The sequence below is a fragment of the Borostomias antarcticus genome (genome assembly GCF_949987555.1).
Source record: "Borostomias antarcticus genome assembly, chromosome: 1".
NCBI classification, from domain to species: domain Eukaryota; kingdom Metazoa; phylum Chordata; class Actinopteri; order Stomiiformes; family Stomiidae; genus Borostomias; species Borostomias antarcticus.
Genome location: NC_140234.1, coordinates 25,589,480 through 25,606,776, shown reverse-complemented (window position 1 = coordinate 25,606,776; position 17,297 = coordinate 25,589,480). Strand labels below are relative to the sequence as shown.

Here is a 17,297-nt window from a genome sequence, read left to right as displayed (position 1 = left end):
CCCCGGCGTCAGCCATTAAACCTCTGGAACTTGTCCAGAAAGCTGCTGCTCGCTTGGTGTTCAACCATCCCAAGTTCTCCCACACAACTTCCCTCCTCCGTTCTCTAAACTGGCTCCCTGTAGCGGCTTGCATCCAGTTTAAAACTCTGGCGCTAGCTCTACAGGGCAATGACAGCCCCCTCCTACCTCCAGGCCATGGTCAAACCCTAAACCCCCTCCCGACTGCTACGCTCTGCTACCTCGGGGGGACTAGTTGACCCGTCACTCCGAGGCCCCTGCGGTCGATCGACACGGTCACGGCTCTTCTTTGTCCTGGCCCCACAGTGGTGGAATGAACTACCCATTGACGTCAGGACAGCAGAGTCCTAGAGTAGAGTTTTACTACATTAAATGCAATTATTGGGGCGGCTGTAGCTCAGTTGGTAGAGCGGGTCGTTCAATGATCGAAGGGTCAGTGGTTTGAATCCCAGCTCCGACTGTCCACATGTCGAAGTGTCCTTGAGCAAGACACCTAACCCAAAATTGCTCCCAATGAGCAGGTTAGCGCCTTGCATGGCAGCTACCGCCATTGGTGTGTGAATGTGTGTGTGAATGGGTGAATGAGAGGCCATTGTAAAACGCTTTGAGTGCCGCTAAGGTGGAAAAGCGCTATATAAGTGCAGTCCATTTACCATTTACCAATTGTTAGTCGCTTTGAATAAAAGCGTCTGCTAAATGACTGTAATGTAATGTAACGCCATGGCGGACCACCTCCAGCAGGCTCCTGGGAGGTCTGGTGAGGGTAGCTTTGACCACAGCCCCAACAGATTAATGCTTTTTTTTTTTTTTTTTATTTAAGGGCAAATATGTTTTCATGTTCCTCATCCTTTCTCAAGGAAATGTTTTGCCCTGGGGAAGGTGGTCGTTCTAGGCCACACCCAGGAGTGTGCGCACACACACACACACACACACACACATGATACAGATTACTTTTTTGGCCCCTGTTCTGCCCTGTTACATCCCCCTTCTCTGTTAGAGCCTGTCTGGATGTGAACTGAGGCCACATCACATGCATAATTGTGTGTTTGCTGTTTTGCATAATTGTGTGTTGGTTCCATATTTGGTCAAAGAAATAAAAATAAATTGTAGCCTGTGTCACATGGTGTTTTTGTCCCAGTAGAAACTGTTAGTGTTAATATGACTGTGTGTGTGATGTGCTGCTGGTTGGCTGTAATCCTATAACCAGAATTACTTTTACAGTTGCATTTTTCAGTTGAAAAGTTGTTTAAAATATGGTTTATGGTAACCCAGTGAAATTACATGCAAAACTGGTTCAAAAGTACAAAGTGAAATACTATTTTCAATATTTTTTCAATATTGATGATAGTCGTTTTTTAAACGTCTTTTCAACTGAAAAATGCTCACTGGGTTATTTGTTGGAACATGGTTTAGCCATTCCCAGTACACTTTGGGAGAAACCCCTGTTTACTGATTCCCAAACTAGATGGTAGGCCTACAAGCAGGTTACAGATTATCGTAAGGTGAATGCCGTTACCACACCCGACTCTTACACCTTACCCCGCATAGATGACTGTAGATACTATTGGTAATGCAACCTTTGTCAGTAAACTTTATTTGCTAAAGGGTTATTGATAGGTCCCATTAACAGCTCAGGCTTCAGAGATATCAGCCTTTGTCACTCCAGATAACTTCCTCCAGTAGGCTACACAGTGATGGCGTTTGGCATGTGTAACGCTCCAGCCACTTTCCAGCACCTGGTTAACACAGTCTTAGTTGGTGTACCTAACTGCACTCTAGACGATCTGGTCATATACTCTGCCAACTGGTTTCCGAACAGCACCACATTCACGATTACCGTCTAGTTACATCGGCCCAGTGGGTCTAGACACAGGCTGTTGCATCCCCCCCCCCCCCCTAGTTATTACACCTTTATTACGCTAGTAGCCTATTACATCTTAGTAGGGGACGTAACAATTCTCTATTCTATCCAGTCCTGTATATGTAGTGGAGTAGTAGGTAGCACACAGGGCTTCCTCACGGTCTGTAAGCACACTAGACAACACACTCATTATCATTCTGATTTACTAATGTTTCAGATTTCAAAAAATATTTATTTGTATATGTACTGGAGTAGCATGGGATTTTTGGCGCTTATGATATTCATATTTAATGCAAACAAACAAGAATAAAGGCAAGAGGCCAAAATGAACCAGGAGCACACACAGTCAGTAGCTGTGGTCAGGTCTGGGAGAGAATACAATATTTACTTTTTGTCTAATTAATTTAGACCAAATTTAAAAAATCTCATTATTTGCCTGTGCTCAAATTGTAAAGTCACAAATCGAAGGTTTCTGTGAATGTTTTTGCTGCGTGTGTATGATATAGCCTAAGTAACTGTTACGTATTGTGTCTGTCCTGTGCTTTGTTACTGTTCATGTTTGTGTCCCCCAGGTGTCTGTCCATGCTGTGTGCACCTTCCCTTGTCATTCGTCCTGTCAATCATTGTCTCCTGCCATCCTCCTGGCTGCCACTGCTACCACCTGGCTGCCATCAGCAATCAACTCCCCAATCATCTCCTGCCCAATCAGCAGGCGGCCTTCCCCATATATATGTGTGTCTGTGTTCCCTGTTTGTTAGAGGGAGACAGAGGGGTATGTTGTCTGTGATGTTGATTGACCTTAGTTTTCTTAAAGCCTACTGTTTGTGTACTTCTGTTTGACAACCTACCTGCCTTAGTTCTAGTTGTGTTTGGGTTTACTGTGATTTGTTATCTCCCCTTGTGTTCTTCCGCTCCTGGGAGAAGGGCTTTAGGTAAGATACCCTGGGGTATACATTTTCACCACGTAGGTAACCCTCTGTTAAACACACTAGGTAAGAGTGAGCGGCTGCCACGTCTTTTTGTAGCAGGTAGGTAAGGTTCCGGTTTAGGCTTAGATAGATAGCTAGTTAGGGCCTCTAGTTCTGTTTTCAGTTAGATATTGTTAGGGTCTATAGGGTAGAGGTGTAGGGAAGGTAGGGCTGTGCTTCTTAGTGGCACCGTTCAGTCCTTCTCCCTAGGTCCCTTATCTCCTGCCCTCTGTTAATTCATTTATTTCCCCCTTTGTGGTTTTGTCGTCTTGTGGTGTTTCTGTTCATTGTCATTTGTTGTGGGTGGTAATAAATCATTTTTTAGTGACGAACGTTATCTTTGGTTTTCCCTGCCTGGTTCCATACAGCACTCCATCACCTAGTACTGTCTTGTTACATCGGCCCGGTGGGTCTAGACACAGGCTGTTGCGTTCCCCTCTCCCCCCTAGTTATTACACCTTTATTATTACATCTGAGTAGGGGACGTAACAGTAACAATAGAATAATTTTGGTTTTCTTGCGCGCAGATAGCAGGGGCCCATAACCGTTCTGGGGCCCTGGGCGATTGCCTTTATTGCCAGACTGGCTGGCCCTGGGTGCCCAGGCTACAAAGCAAAAATAAAATACACAATACACCAAACTAAAAAGGCAAAAATAAAATACACAATACACCAACCAAAGACATCATACAAATTGATCATACCACAAGTTCATAAATAAATATGACTTAATAAATTAATAAAACTGATAAATTCATAAGTGCTGTGTTCTCTATAGCGGCCAGGGATGGCCAACCTACTGCCTGAAAGTTTACAATGATGAGTTCTAAAGTGATTACTGACAAGAAAGACTGAACTAAAAGCTTCCCGTCATCACGTGAAAAAACATGATTTATATAAAATGATTTGTTTATATAAAAAGAGTTTTGCCATGAACGTTTTACATCATTAACATGCATTCATAAAATGCAATAAAATCCCAAGATAAACTATAAGATACTTTCTTAAGGTAGCCAAATCAGAAGACTCACCAGACTAAGTTTAAGGTCCTCAAGTTTAACTGTGTAGACCACACAACCTTAACAAGGCAATCAACCACCATCCAAAGATTCTTAAATTCTTTAAAAGAATAAAGACAATACTGTAGGAAGCTAAAATCAAACATGAATATATGAGATAGATACAAAAATGCAACTCAAAGTGCCTTACAACATTTGGCTTACTCCCCCCCAGGTTACTTCACTGCCTTAAGCCCGAACCTTCTTCCGGCTCGAGCCTGTAGAGCCCGCCTCCTACTTCCACTTGCTTTATTTTTCCTTAACCGGTAGTTCTCCTCGCATCTTCTTTTACAATTTTCGTCGGTGTTATGCCTTGTGATGCCATCGTGAATGTTATCTAGGTACTCGAAACTTCATGTGCAGCCTACAGTAAAAACATTACAACAACTGTTCTTCTTCCGGTCCAGACCGGAAGATTATGCGATGCGTCATCGCGCTTCCGCTCTAGACCGGCGAAACAACTGCGAATGAGACAGGCCCCAGACTAAGATGAGCATCCTGTTAAATCCGATCATACAGCTCTGTGTCCAGGGGCGGACTGGGGACATAATTCAGGTCGGGCAACGTAGCCCCAGTCAGCCCACTGAGGGGGGGGTGCGGGGCGCGGCCCTCACCGGCCCACTTGAGGACCGCCCATCGGGCTTCGTCCCGAACGTCCCGATGGCCAGTCCGCCATTGTCTGTGTCATACAAGAATTGCAACACCGCTTTGGCTATCAGTTGGTAGTTCTCACTCTGGCCGAGTATGGACTTGAAAGAAAATGAAGAAATACCCAGCTGTGATACCGTTCTAAAAAGAGCTTCTCGTACCCCTAAGCCCCACAATGTGCCACAACAGTGGTTCAATCCACAATGACAAGTCTCAGGCGACAGACCTTTACAGAGTCTTTCCTAGATCTAAAGCTCTGAGTGACTCGTTTAGCTTGCGGCTGAATAGAAAACAAGTGCCGTCCCTTAGTTTATTTTCCCCACAGCTCCTGCCATTCTATTAGCACACCTTCCTTGACTTTACCCCTCAGCTCCACTCTTCCCAGTGAAACACGCACATCTACAGCCTCTTTTTCCCAATGTGCTTTTAGCTAGAGCATCGGCTCTCTCTCTATCATGCGACTTCTGGGCCTCATGGCAGCAACTCATGTGGTGGTATCACTGGGCCTGCTGCACATGAGGTTCACCCACAAGTGGTTCACACGGCTCCGCCTAGATCCTGTGGGACACGGCGCATAATAGTGACGGCGCCTTGTGCGGGTACCGAGGTCGTTGGAAGCGGACCTCAGCTATGGGAGGGACCGGTGCGTAATAGCGCACGGCGTTCCAATAGGCGGACTGTCAGCTCACATCTCCGTTTTCACGAACGCGTCTCTAAACGGCTGGGGTGGTACATGCCTGTCCCAGGCCGTAGGTGGTTGGTGGCTAGCCGGGGATCGCCGCCACATCAACCCCCTAGAGTTATAGATGGTGTTGCTGGTGTTGTACCACTTTGGTCACCTGGTAAGGGGGCGCGATGTGCTGGTGTGGTCAGACAACCAGACCACAGTAGTGTACGCCAACCAGCAAGGGGGAGTTCGGTCACCAGCGCTTCGCTAATTGGAGTTGATGCTGTGGCGATGGGCTCATGTCAACCTCCGGTCTCTGACTGCACGGCACATTGCCGGTCACCTGAATGTCGGGGCGGACTTGATGTCCCGAGGTGGGCCTCATCCGGGCGAGTGGAGCCTTCATCCATGGATTGTGACTCAATTCTGGGCTCGGTTTGGCAGGGCTGAGATGGACCTCTTTGAGAGAGAATGCAAAGTGTCCCCTCTGGTTCTCTCTGACACAGCAGGGCCAGCCTCCTCTGGTGGACGCGTTCACACATGCCCCCTGGCTGAATTCGCTGTTGTAGGCTATGCGTTTCCGCCGGTGGGGTTGATCTTACCATTGTTAGCCAGGGTATGGTCAGAGGGCCTATCAGCTGAAGATGGTCCGATAGCAAACAGTGAATTTTGTACTTCTGGCAGCATCTGCCCTGCCTGCCTGGAGGGCCGGTTTATTTGGTCCGCAATTTCTTTGCGCCTCTTGCGTTTGTCAAGCATTTAGAAATGAGTGTTGTATAATGAAGGCACTGAGCCCAAAAGAGAAGGGGGTTAAAGATGTGATTGGGCTAGCCCAGTGTCATTGACCCCAAAACCAATGGGCCAATCTACCTGCCAGACAGACAATAAAAGACAGTTGTGTTGGCCCAAAAGGCACGGCGGCCCACCGTCAACGGATGGCTCTGTATAAACTTACTGTAGCCTAATACCTGGTGTAAAAATACAAAACATCATGATATGAAATATAGCCTACTTGCTTTACGATCATGCACAGCACATACTATTGCAGCTACAACTTTCAAGTATAATCTCATGGCTTTGTTTAGTCGAGGAGGAATCCAAGATGGCAGCTAAAGCAACCCTTTGTGAGGATTGTATGTGCTCCGGCCTGTTTAACCTCTGCCTCTTGGCCCAGTTGTCATTGTAAAGGAGAATTTGTTCTCAATTGACTTACCTGGTTAAATAAAGGTTTTAAAAAAAATAAAAAAATAAAACGTTTACTCGAACAACCACACGGTGGCATTGTCCACCACCTCTCCCTGCAGCATGCAGAGGGTAAACTGTCTAATCTTATCATCTCACCTTCATCTAGGACTTGTGCAGGTTGGCCTAGCCTACATGTTACCTATGTGATGCTGGGTATCAGGCTCTGCTGTGTTTACAGCTGAAGTCCACCATGGTTTAAGCGCATTCTCCACATAGCTGGCAGGCACATGAGAGAGTCCCAGGTTAATGTGAACTGGACAGGTTAGGGTTCCTACTGGTCTCATGAGCAGGGTCTCCAGGTTAATGTGAACTGGACAGGTTAGGGTTCCTACTGGTCTCATGAGCAGGGTCTCCCAATCACCTCTGCTAGCATTTATGGCAGACTGGGCGTGTTGTGTTTCACTAAACCCCCACACAACACTGATAATATTATGGTACCGCTACAGCAAGCCAGATGCAATAGTATATGGGTTAAACATGTTGTCCCCCCAACCATGAGGCATGTTCCTTTGTGGTAATGATGGAGTAGAAAGGTGATGTTTTCTTCATGAATATAAATATATTCAATGTTTTAAGTGTTATTCATTTTATGCGCATAGTATTTAACTCCCAGAGGTCTAAACTCGGTGTGAAAAATAAAAGGGCCCCTGAGCTCTTTCCTTCAATTCTGGAAATCCAGAATGACTCCAGCAAAGCTTTTGGCTCGTGTGAAGCCTTTTTATTTATTCATTTATGACGACTTTATTTGTACAGGGAAATTACATATTAATCAACAGCACACATTAAAAACATGACTATAAATATGTCAGTATTATCTTAAAGCTAAGATGCGGCCCTCACCAGCACTTGTGGCCCGGCCCATCGGGCTTCATCCCGAACGTCCCGATGGCCGGTCCGCCATTGACTGGGACTCCCCTAACAAGACTTCCTAATGCCCGAGTCATTTACACATCCTCATTATGTCTAAAGCATAACTCTCTAAGCGCACATCCAGTTAGGAATGCAATAGAACTTTCTCTGTCTGCATAAGTCACTCCTCACGTCAAGCCAATCTCACCTGGGGGGTTCCACAGGGTTCTATCCTGGGTCCCATAATATTCTCCCTCTACATGCTTCCCCTCAGTCAAGTCATCCAACAGCACATCTCATTTCACCGTTACGTAGACGACACACAGCTATATCTCCCACTGAAGACGAAGGACCAAAGTGGTCAGGACCGGCTCATGAATTGTCTGAACGACATCAAGGTATCGGATGGCCCAAAACTTCTTGCAACTGCATGAAAGCAAGGGTGAAATCATTCTGGCTCCACCGCCACTGTCACCAATGACCTAGGTAGTTTGTCCACTTTGGTTAATCTCCAGGTCAGAAACATTTGTGTTTTATTCGACTCCGAACTTAAGTTCAATAAACAAGTGAGCTCAGTAGTGAAGTCCTGCTTTTTTCAACTCCGCACCATCGCAAGAATCAAGTCCTTCCTCTCCCCTTGAGACCTTCGGAGGTACTCATACTCTGAGACCTCATACTCATCTTCTCACGATTCGACTACTGTAACTCCCTCCACTCTGGGATCGCAGATAAGACCATAAATGGCCTGCAGCTTGTTCAGAATGCTGCTGCCAGGCTTTTGATGGGCTCCAGGATGAGGGACCACATCTCACCTGTCCTGGCCTCCCTCCACTGGCTCCTAGTGAGGTACCGAGTGAACTTCAAAATCTTCATGATTTTAAAGCCCTGAATGGCCGCGCCCCAGCACTACATCGTTGATCTCCTGACCCGCTCGTTCAGCTCTAGGTCTCAGATCTGATGACCGGATGCTCCTGAAGGTCCCACGGTCAAGGATGGCGACTAGGGGAGATCGGGCCTTTGCAGTGGCGACACCTTGTCTGTGGAACAACCTTCCCTCCAACATGAAATCCGCCCCCACCCTAGAGACTGTTAAAATCAGGCTCAAAACCCATGACTTTTCCGAGGCTGATTTGTGAGGTAGTTTGAATGTGTGTTATTTAGTGTGTCTAGTTATGTTCCTATTTCATGTGGATGATTGTTGTCTTGTGTCTCCCCCTCTCTTCTATCATTTTCGGGGTCTGCGCCCCGGGCTGTTGTAACTAACTGTAGTTGGGTGCGCATTCTGAATAAAAATGACTATGACAGTATGACTATGACTATGGAAGCAGGAAGTGCTGGAGGTCTCACTGGCTCCCCACCTAAAGACATGACTTTGTCAGGTTGGACACATAATATTATGACATAGCCATACTCTATCTAACACGATTTAACTACCTAAATAAGAGTCATGTTGTGAATATAACGGCTATAACTCGTGATAATTGTACCCACAATGCACCTAACCCCGATACTATGAGAATTCTAACATTTAGAACAAGCACCAAAAGAGCTACTAAACTCCTCAAGCTCTGAACTGTGAATTTAGAAAGTATGAATTGTGGTGAGCGCCCTCAGGTGGTGGGCTCTGATACATGTGTGACGCACACACAAATGAACAAATGCACAAACTAACACAAACTAACATACACGGGTCAGTTTAATATCCCCCCTCGATTTCATGGAGTGGGCTGGGAGAATAAGCGTTTCCTGTCAGGACGTCATGATGCTCTTCTTATAAAAGCTCTGTCCTCCTGCTGCCTTCGACCCTGACTCCTGCTCAATCAGACCAGAACAAAGCCTGGAGACCAGAAGCCGGTCAGAGGAGCAGGTCAGAGGAGCAGGTCAGAGGAGCGGGTCAGAGGAGTGGGTTAGAGGAGCCGGTCAGAGGAGTGGGTCAGAGGAGTGGGTCAGAGGAGCAGGTCAGAGGAGCAGGTCAGAGGAGCGGGTCAGAGGAGTGGGTCAGAGGAGCCGGGCGGAGGAGCCGGGCGGAGGAGCCGGTCAGAGGAGCAGGTCAGAGGAGTGGGTCAGAGGAGCCGGGCGGAGGAGCTGGTCAGAGGAACGGGTCAGAGGAGTGGGTCAGAGGAGCGGGTCAGAGGAGCAGGTCAGAGGAGTGGGTTAGAGGAGCCGGTCAGAGGAGTGGGTCAGAGGAGTGGGTCAGAGGAGCCGGGCGGAGGAGCCGGTCAGAGGAGCAGGTCAGAGGAGCGGGTCAGAGGAGCCGGGCGGAGGAGCTGGTCAGAGGAACGGGTCAGAGGAGCAGGTCAGAGGAGCAGGTCAGAGGAGCGGGTCAGAGGAGCCGGGCGGAGGAGCCGGTCAGAGGAGTGGGTCAGAGGAGCCGGGCGGAGGAGCCGGTCAGAGGAGCGGGTCAGAGGAGCCGGGCGGAGGAGCTGGTCAGAGGAACGGGTCAGAGGAGTGGGTCAGAGGAGCGGGTCAGAGGAGCAGGTCAGAGGAGCAGGTCAGAGGTGCCGGTCAGAGGAGTGGGTCAGAGGAGCAGGTCAGAGGAGCTGGTCAGAGGAACGGGTCAGAGGAGCCAGTCAGAGGGAGCTCTATCTTCCATCCAGCCGGCCCTGCAGGGCTTCTGTAGACAAGCAGCCCCCCCACCCTCCTCTCTCTGATGCATCACTGATCTGACATGAAGAGATTGGTATTAGCTGTACAGGGAAGCTAACTTTTAACAAACCCATACAACTATTAGATCAGAGAACTGTTTTAACTTTAGAATTGTTTTCATTTTAAAATCCAGCAGAAGTTTGGTAATACTGGTTAAGTATGATGTAATGTACACTATTTTTAATATTTTGGGAGACCGTCTGTCACCTTTAAGGACAGGGCGAAGGAAGGCTGCATTTCTAGAGCGCCATCAGTCTACTAGTCTAGTTCAGAGAGGTCTAGTACAGTCTGAGCTCTAGTACAGAGGTCTAGTACAGTGCAGTCTAGTACACAGGCATCTAGTACAGTTTTAGGGTTAGTACAAGGAGGTCTTGCACAGGGAGATCTAGTACAGGGTTATGGTTAGTACAGGGAGGTCTAGTACAGGGAAGTCTAGTACAGAGATGTCTAGTACAGAGAGGTCTAGTAGAGTTACGGTTAGTACAGGCAGGTCTAATACAGGGTTAAGATTAGTACAGGAAGGTCTAGTACAGAGAGATACGGTTAGTACATAGAGGTCTAGTACAGGGGTACTGTTAGTACAGGGAGGTCTAGTACAGAGAGGTCTAGTAAGGTTATGGTTAGTACAGAGAGGTCTAGTACAGGGTTATGGTTAGTACAGGTAGGTCTAGTACAGAGAGGTCTAGGAAAGGATGACCCTGCCTGCAGTGCCGATGTTCAGTGGTGGAGGAAGGAATGCTGAACAGGAGCCAATCAACCTGCTCTGTCTGGCCCCAGTGCCCCGGTGCACTGGAAATACCGCGCTGACGACGCCTGCACAAACACGGAGCTAGGGCTGGAGAAGGGGTTGGGCTAGGGCTGAGGCTAGCGCTGAGGCTAGCGCTGAGGCTAGGGGTTTTGGGACTAGGGTTAGGTAGGACTTCTGTATTGTAGGCTACTGGTTGGGTCTAGGGAATGGGGTAGACAGGCCTGTTGGCGTGTGTGTGTTAGCGTGTGCTTTTTAATTTGACATCGTGCAGGGTTGCACGTCACACTGGTCTAAACAGAAGTTTCTCGTCCGTATGCCTCTCCCTAATGAGTCTCTTTCTCTGCCCCCCCCCTTTCTTTCTTTCTCTCTGTCTCAGAACTTTCTGTCTCTCTCTACATCCTCTCTCTACGGACTATTGAAGGACCTGCTGAATATCAACACACCAGCGTTCAGTAGTATGTTCAGAATATTAAGCCAAGCTGCTCTAAAATCCAAGGAGTTAACGTCTCTTGTTTGATGTCCCATTGATACATGGCTGCTCCGAGAAAGACCTATAAATCAAAGCTATATGTCATGATCCGTTCTACAGACTCGGAGAGATAACCTCGGCGTCTGGGGTCTTGCTCCTCCTAGGAGAGGCGCACCTTGGCGCGAGGCAGGGAAAGGGTGGTGTCTAAACTGATCTGGTTACAGCTCTCTCGGAAGAGTGCACGACAGGCTGGCTCGGGCGGGGTTAAGGAGACGTGAGGAAAGAGGAAACGTTGAAACGAAATCAATGGTTTGGACAAAATGTAGAGAAATGGTTCCATTGCGTAACTTAAAAAATATAGTTTGCATCAGTGAATTGTCCTGACGCGCAAGGACGACGTAACCTCCCGAAATGTTCCAGCGTGTTCCTGGAAGTTGTAGGCTACTGCAAGCGGATAACGAATGAGATGTCGTAGCGGACATAATACAGCGCTGTCTTTGTTCTGTAGCTGCTTCATCACGGATAGGCTATTGATGATGCCGGGAGAGTTTATGTGCGCATTTAAACGGACAGTGTGAAGTTCTGTCCCAGTACTACTATTCACAGAGGAGGAGGCTGGAAAAATGCACGCGTTCACCAGCCTCTCCGTGGTCGGTCTCCTGAGTCTAGGCTATATGTCGGTGGACTGGATCAAGCCGAACCCGGTGGACCGCGACGAGCGCACGCAGAACGACGGCACGGCTCCACCGGAACCGAGGAGACCTCCGCACATCATATTCATCCTGACGGACGACCAGGGCTTCAACGACATCGGATACCACAACCCGGACATTCGCACCCCGACGCTGGACCGGTTGGCCGCGGAGGGGGTCAAGCTGGAGAACTACTATGTCCAACCGATCTGTACCCCGTCACGGAGTCAGCTGATCACGGGCAGGTGAGGTGACAGCACCGAGAGTCTGAAACACTCCGACTTCAAGTTGCTAGTTCGAATCTCAAAACGTTATAGCTGGAGATTCACACTGCCTTGAGCAAGGCACTCTGCCCAATCGTGTGTGTGCGCGCGCGCATGTGCGTTGCGCAAGTAATTTAACCATGTTCCACTCTATAACAGAGAACCCTACTCAGTGAACATGTTCTGGGTGAAACTGTGTGAGCAGAAACATCTGTTGAGGAGGGGAGGGGGGAGGAGAGGGCGAGAGGGGGGGAGGTGAGAGGAGGAGGAGGTGAGAGGGGGAGATGGCTGAACTGTAAAGTAAACCTACAGTATAGAGCTGTAGTGGTTCTGGTGCAGATCCAGAGTCAACACAGCCAGCTGAGGGGAGTGGGAGGGAGGGAGGGAGGGAGAAGGAGGGGAGAGAAAGAATGATGGTGGGAAGGAAGGAGAAGAGCGAGGGAAGGAAAGAGAGAAGGAATGAGTGGGAAAATGGAGCAAAGGAGTCGGGGAGATGAAGAGAGGGAAAGAGAGAAGGGGGGGAGAGAAGGTGGGAGGAGGCAGACGCGCTAGTCTCCTCAGTGAACTCCCAGTCACTGTTTACTGTCATGTTTACACTGACCAAGCAGCTGTCCAGCAGGGTGGATGTTGACCCAGAATGTGTATATGTGTGTGTGTGTGTGTGTGTGTGTCTGTGTGTGCTCGCGCATGTGTGTGTGTGCATGCGTGCGTGTGCGCGTGTTAGTAATGAATGAGTTTGGAGCCTGGTCACCAGTTTGTGTGTCTCTCAGCGAGGCTGGTCAATGTGAGCCAGCTCTGTGTCCAGACTGAAGAGCAGGCACTGAACACCTCTGTGTGGGCTTGTGTGTGGACAGAGAGGGGCTTAGTGTTGGTGTGTGAAGAGACCAACGCTGTATATCCTGGCCCAGTTCTGTGGGTGTTTATAGCACTGGAGCCCACCTGGGTCAAAGGAGTGCATTCGATTTATCTCACGATGGAACTTTTGGGATCTGGTCTTTCCACTGGTATGAATGTACTAGTGAGCTCAATTATGTTGGAGAGGTTTAAGGCAGGAGGTTTGACAAACAAAGTTCGGCCCTCGCGCACACACTCACGCAAATACACGCAAACACACGCAAACGTCCCTGACAGACCACACGTGCGCGCCACTCACACATACACACCTACACACACATGCGCACACACACATGCGCACACACACATGCGCACACACACACACACACACACACACACACACACACACACACACACACACATCCCTATGAACATTACTGACCTACAGAATGTTGTTGTATTGTGTGTGTGTGTGTACCAGGTACCAGATCCATACAGGCCTCCAGCACTCCATCATCCGTCCTCGCCAGCCCAGCTGCCTGCCCCCAGACATGCCCACCCTGCCCCAGCGGCTGCAGCAGGCTGGCTACGCCACACACATGGTGGGCAAATGGCACCTGGGCTTCTACAGGTACAGTAGGCCTGGCTGGTGCACAGGTATAATGTATTCAGACTGTAGGAATTGTTGAAGTTTACCTCCCATCCTCCTCTCCTCTCCTCCTATCCTCTTCTCCTCCCCTCCCCTCCTCCTCTCCTTCTCCTCCTCCTATCCTCTCCTCCACTCTTCTTCTCCTCCCCTCCTCCTCTCCTCCTCTCCTCTTCTCCTCCCCTCTCTTCTCTTCTCTTCCTCCTCTCCTCCCCTCTCCTCCTCTCCTCCCCTCTCCTCCAGGCGCTCCTGTCTTCCTACCCAGAGAGGGTTCCACAGCTATTTCGGCTCTCTAACAGGAAGTGTGGACTACTACTCTTATGGGGCGTGTGACGGTCCCGGTCTCTGTGGTTACGACCTCCACGAGGACGAGGGCGTGTCCTGGGGCCATGCGGGGCGGTACTCCACCCACCTCTACACCCAGCGGGCGCGGCAGATCCTGGCCTCCCACAATGCCTCGCGCCAGCCCCTCTTCCTGTTCCTGTCGCTGCAGGCGGTGCACACGCCCCTGCACCCCCCCAAGTCCTACATCTACCCCTACCGGGCCATGGGCAACGTGGCGCGCAGGAAGTACGCCGCCATGGTGACCACGGTGGACGAGGCGGTGAGGAAGGTGACCTACGCGCTCAGGAAGTACGGGTTCTACCGGAACAGCGTCATCGTCTTCTCCACCGACAACGGAGCCCAGCCGTTCACCGGCGGCAGCAACTGGCCTCTCCGGGGCCGGAAGGGGACGTACTGGGAGGGCGGCGTGCGGGCGGTGGGCTTCGTCCACAGCCCTCTGCTCCGACACAGGCGCAGGGTCTCCAGGGCCCTGCTCCACATCTCGGACTGGTACCCCACCTTGGTGGGGCTGGCGGGGGGGAACGTGACGGCCGGGGAGGGGCTGGACGGCTACGACGTCTGGCCCACCATCAGCGAGGGCAAGGAGTCTCCACGCCTGGAGATCCTCCATAATATAGACCCCCTCCATAGGAGGGCCGGGCAGGGCACAGAGGCTAGGAAGGCCTCCAGGAAAGTCCCTGGTCCCACTAAGGCCTCCTCCAGGAAAGCCCATGGTCCCACTAAGGCCTCCTCCAGGAAGACCTCCAAGAAAAAACCTGGTCTTGGTGAGTCTTCCTCAGGGAAGATGTCAAGGAAAGACCCTCGTCCCCGTAAGGCCTCCAGGAAGGTCCTCGGTCCTGGTGACTCCTCTGGAAAGCATTCCAGGAAAGTCCCTGGTCCCACTGAGGCCTCCCTGGAAAACTTCTCCACCCCCAGACAGCAACCGAAGCAGGGGTCAAAGCCTGGTTCGGGGCCTGGTTCGGGGCCTGGTTCTGGGCCTGGTTCCAGGCCTGGTTCCGGCTCTGGGCAGGACAACCAAGCTGTGTGGGACACGTCTGTGCAGGCAGCCATCAGGGTGGGGGACTGGAAGCTGCTGACAGGGGACCCGGGCCACGGAGACTGGGTCCCCCCCCAGATGCTGGCGACCCTGCCTGGGACCTGGTGGAACCTGGAGAGGAGCGTCGGGGGCATCGCCAAGACCGTCTGGCTCTTCAACATCACCGCTGACCCCTACGAACGCCACGACCTGGCCAATCAGAAGCCGGACGTGGTGGGGCGGCTGCTGGCGCGCCTGGCGTTCTACAACCGCACCGCCGTGCCCGTCCGCTTCCCCGTCGACGACCCGCGGGCCAACCCTGACCGCCATGGAGGAGCCTGGGTCCCCTGGGTGGAGGAGGAGGAGGGGGAGGAGGAGGAGAGGAAGGACAGAGTGTACAAAAAAGGGAGGAATAAGAGGAAGAAGAAGAAGTGTAAACTGTGTAAACTGACGTCCTTCTTCGAGAAGCTCAACACCAGAATGATGTCCAACAGGATAGACAGATAGATGGACATGTAGACGGATGGATGGACAGATAGATGGAATAGATGGAACGATACATGGATGGACAGATAGATGGATGGACAGATGGATGGATGGACAGATGGATGGATGGACAGATAGATGGATGGATGGACAGATAGATGGATGGATGGATGGACAGATGAATGGATGGACAGATAGATGGATGGACAGATGGATGGATGGACGGATGGATGGACAGATAGATGGATGGATGGACGGATAGATGGATGGATGGACAGATAGATAGATGGATAGATGGATGGACAGATAGATAGATGGATAGATGGATGGACAGATGGATGGACAGATAGATAGATGGATAGATGGATGGACAGATAGATAGATAGATAGATAGATAGATAGATAGATAGATAGATAGATAGACGGTTCCATAAACTCAGAGACATTCTGTGTGATTGTCTGTGAGATTAGTAAATAATCTGAGCCATCTTTATTTAGCTATTATGTTTATTTTATTTTACACAAAAACACTACTGTGTGTGTGCGCGTGCATCTGTGTGCTGTGTATGTGTCTGTCTGTCTGTCGGTATCTGTGTGTGTGTGTGTGTGTGTGCAGTGGCGGGGATCTGTATCCAACTTTGGGGGGGACATCTTCCTACGCGGCTGTATGGTCATTTGAATGCCACTACCCCAATCTAAATATTGGGGGGGGACAATTTTAATGATCTCAAATATTGTCCCCCCTGACCCCCCCAGGATCCCCGCCCCTGTGTGTGTGTGTGCGTGTGCGCATGCGTGTGTTTATCTGTGTGAGTGTGTCTATATCTGTGTTTCTGTGTGTGTGTGTTTCTGTGTGTCTGTGTATCTGTGTGAGTGTGCACCTGTCTGTCTTATGCATGCACATGTGTGTCTTTATCTGTGTGTGTGTGCGCACGTGTGTGTGTGTGTATATCTGGCATATGTGGGTGGCATATGTGGGTGGGTGTATCTGTATCTGTGTGTTGTTATAATGTTGACCTGTTTCTCTACATGGGGCTACATGAACATCATAAGAATGTTTATGCATGTGAGTGTTCTTTTCATATGAAAAAAGAAATTCAATGTAGAAGAAATGAACACCCCCCCACACACACACACACACCTGGTGACCTATTGGATGGGTGGTGATGGTGTGTGTTCTGTGGAAGGTAGAATGTGTGAGTGTAAACAAACACTCACCACACGTGTTGTGACTGTGCTGCAAATGTAAACAATGTTGTTGACGAGGTGTTTCCCAGCCGACCTGCCCTCCCATGAGAAGGGTTCAAAATAAAACAAATGAAATATTCCCTGTCCGACTGTGTCTCCAGTGATCATCTCTCTCTTCTCTCCTCTGTTCTCCACCTCCCTGTCTCTCTCTTCTATGTCTCCCTCCCTCCCTCCCTCCCTCCCTCCCTCCCTCCCTCCCTCTCTCTCTCTCTCTTCTTGGAAACTCTGAGGGAAATTATGTTTAATAGTTGTGGTTTTGAACTGATGACTGTTTTTTATTTATTTATTTATTGGTTGACTGTTTTTTTTAGAGGGTTCTGTGTTCAATGATTGATGGCCAATAATGAGGATGTCTCATCTGTTTAGTATGAAGGCATTTTCCAAGCTTAGCCATGCCAGGGGAAAATAAATGGTCACATTGTTTCATTGTTTAGATATTGTTTAGATATGAAAGGATTTGTGCTCTAGCCATCTGCCTGTTTCCCATTTGGGGTGGAATGTTGTTGTTTTGGACTTTGTTGACTCACATTCTGGGTCTGGTTGTTCCAGGACGTTGCCTGACTGTTTACAGGACTGTTTACAGTTGCTGGTC

General features: G+C 49.6%; 1 protein-coding gene across 1 annotated transcript; it reads left to right on the top strand.

Moving 5' to 3' along the window:
* Window positions 1–11,799: 11,799 nt before the first annotated feature.
* On the top strand, window positions 11,800–15,478 carry arsib (arylsulfatase family, member Ib; the record flags this gene model as incomplete). The annotated part of the gene is made up of 4 exons (XM_084453317.1): window positions 11,800–12,113; window positions 13,447–13,596; window positions 13,855–14,598; window positions 14,944–15,478. 4 exons carry the CDS (start codon window positions 11,800–11,802, stop codon window positions 15,476–15,478), a joined length of 1,743 nt encoding a protein of 580 aa, XP_084309443.1.
* Between the last annotated feature and the right edge of the window lie 1,819 nt (window positions 15,479–17,297).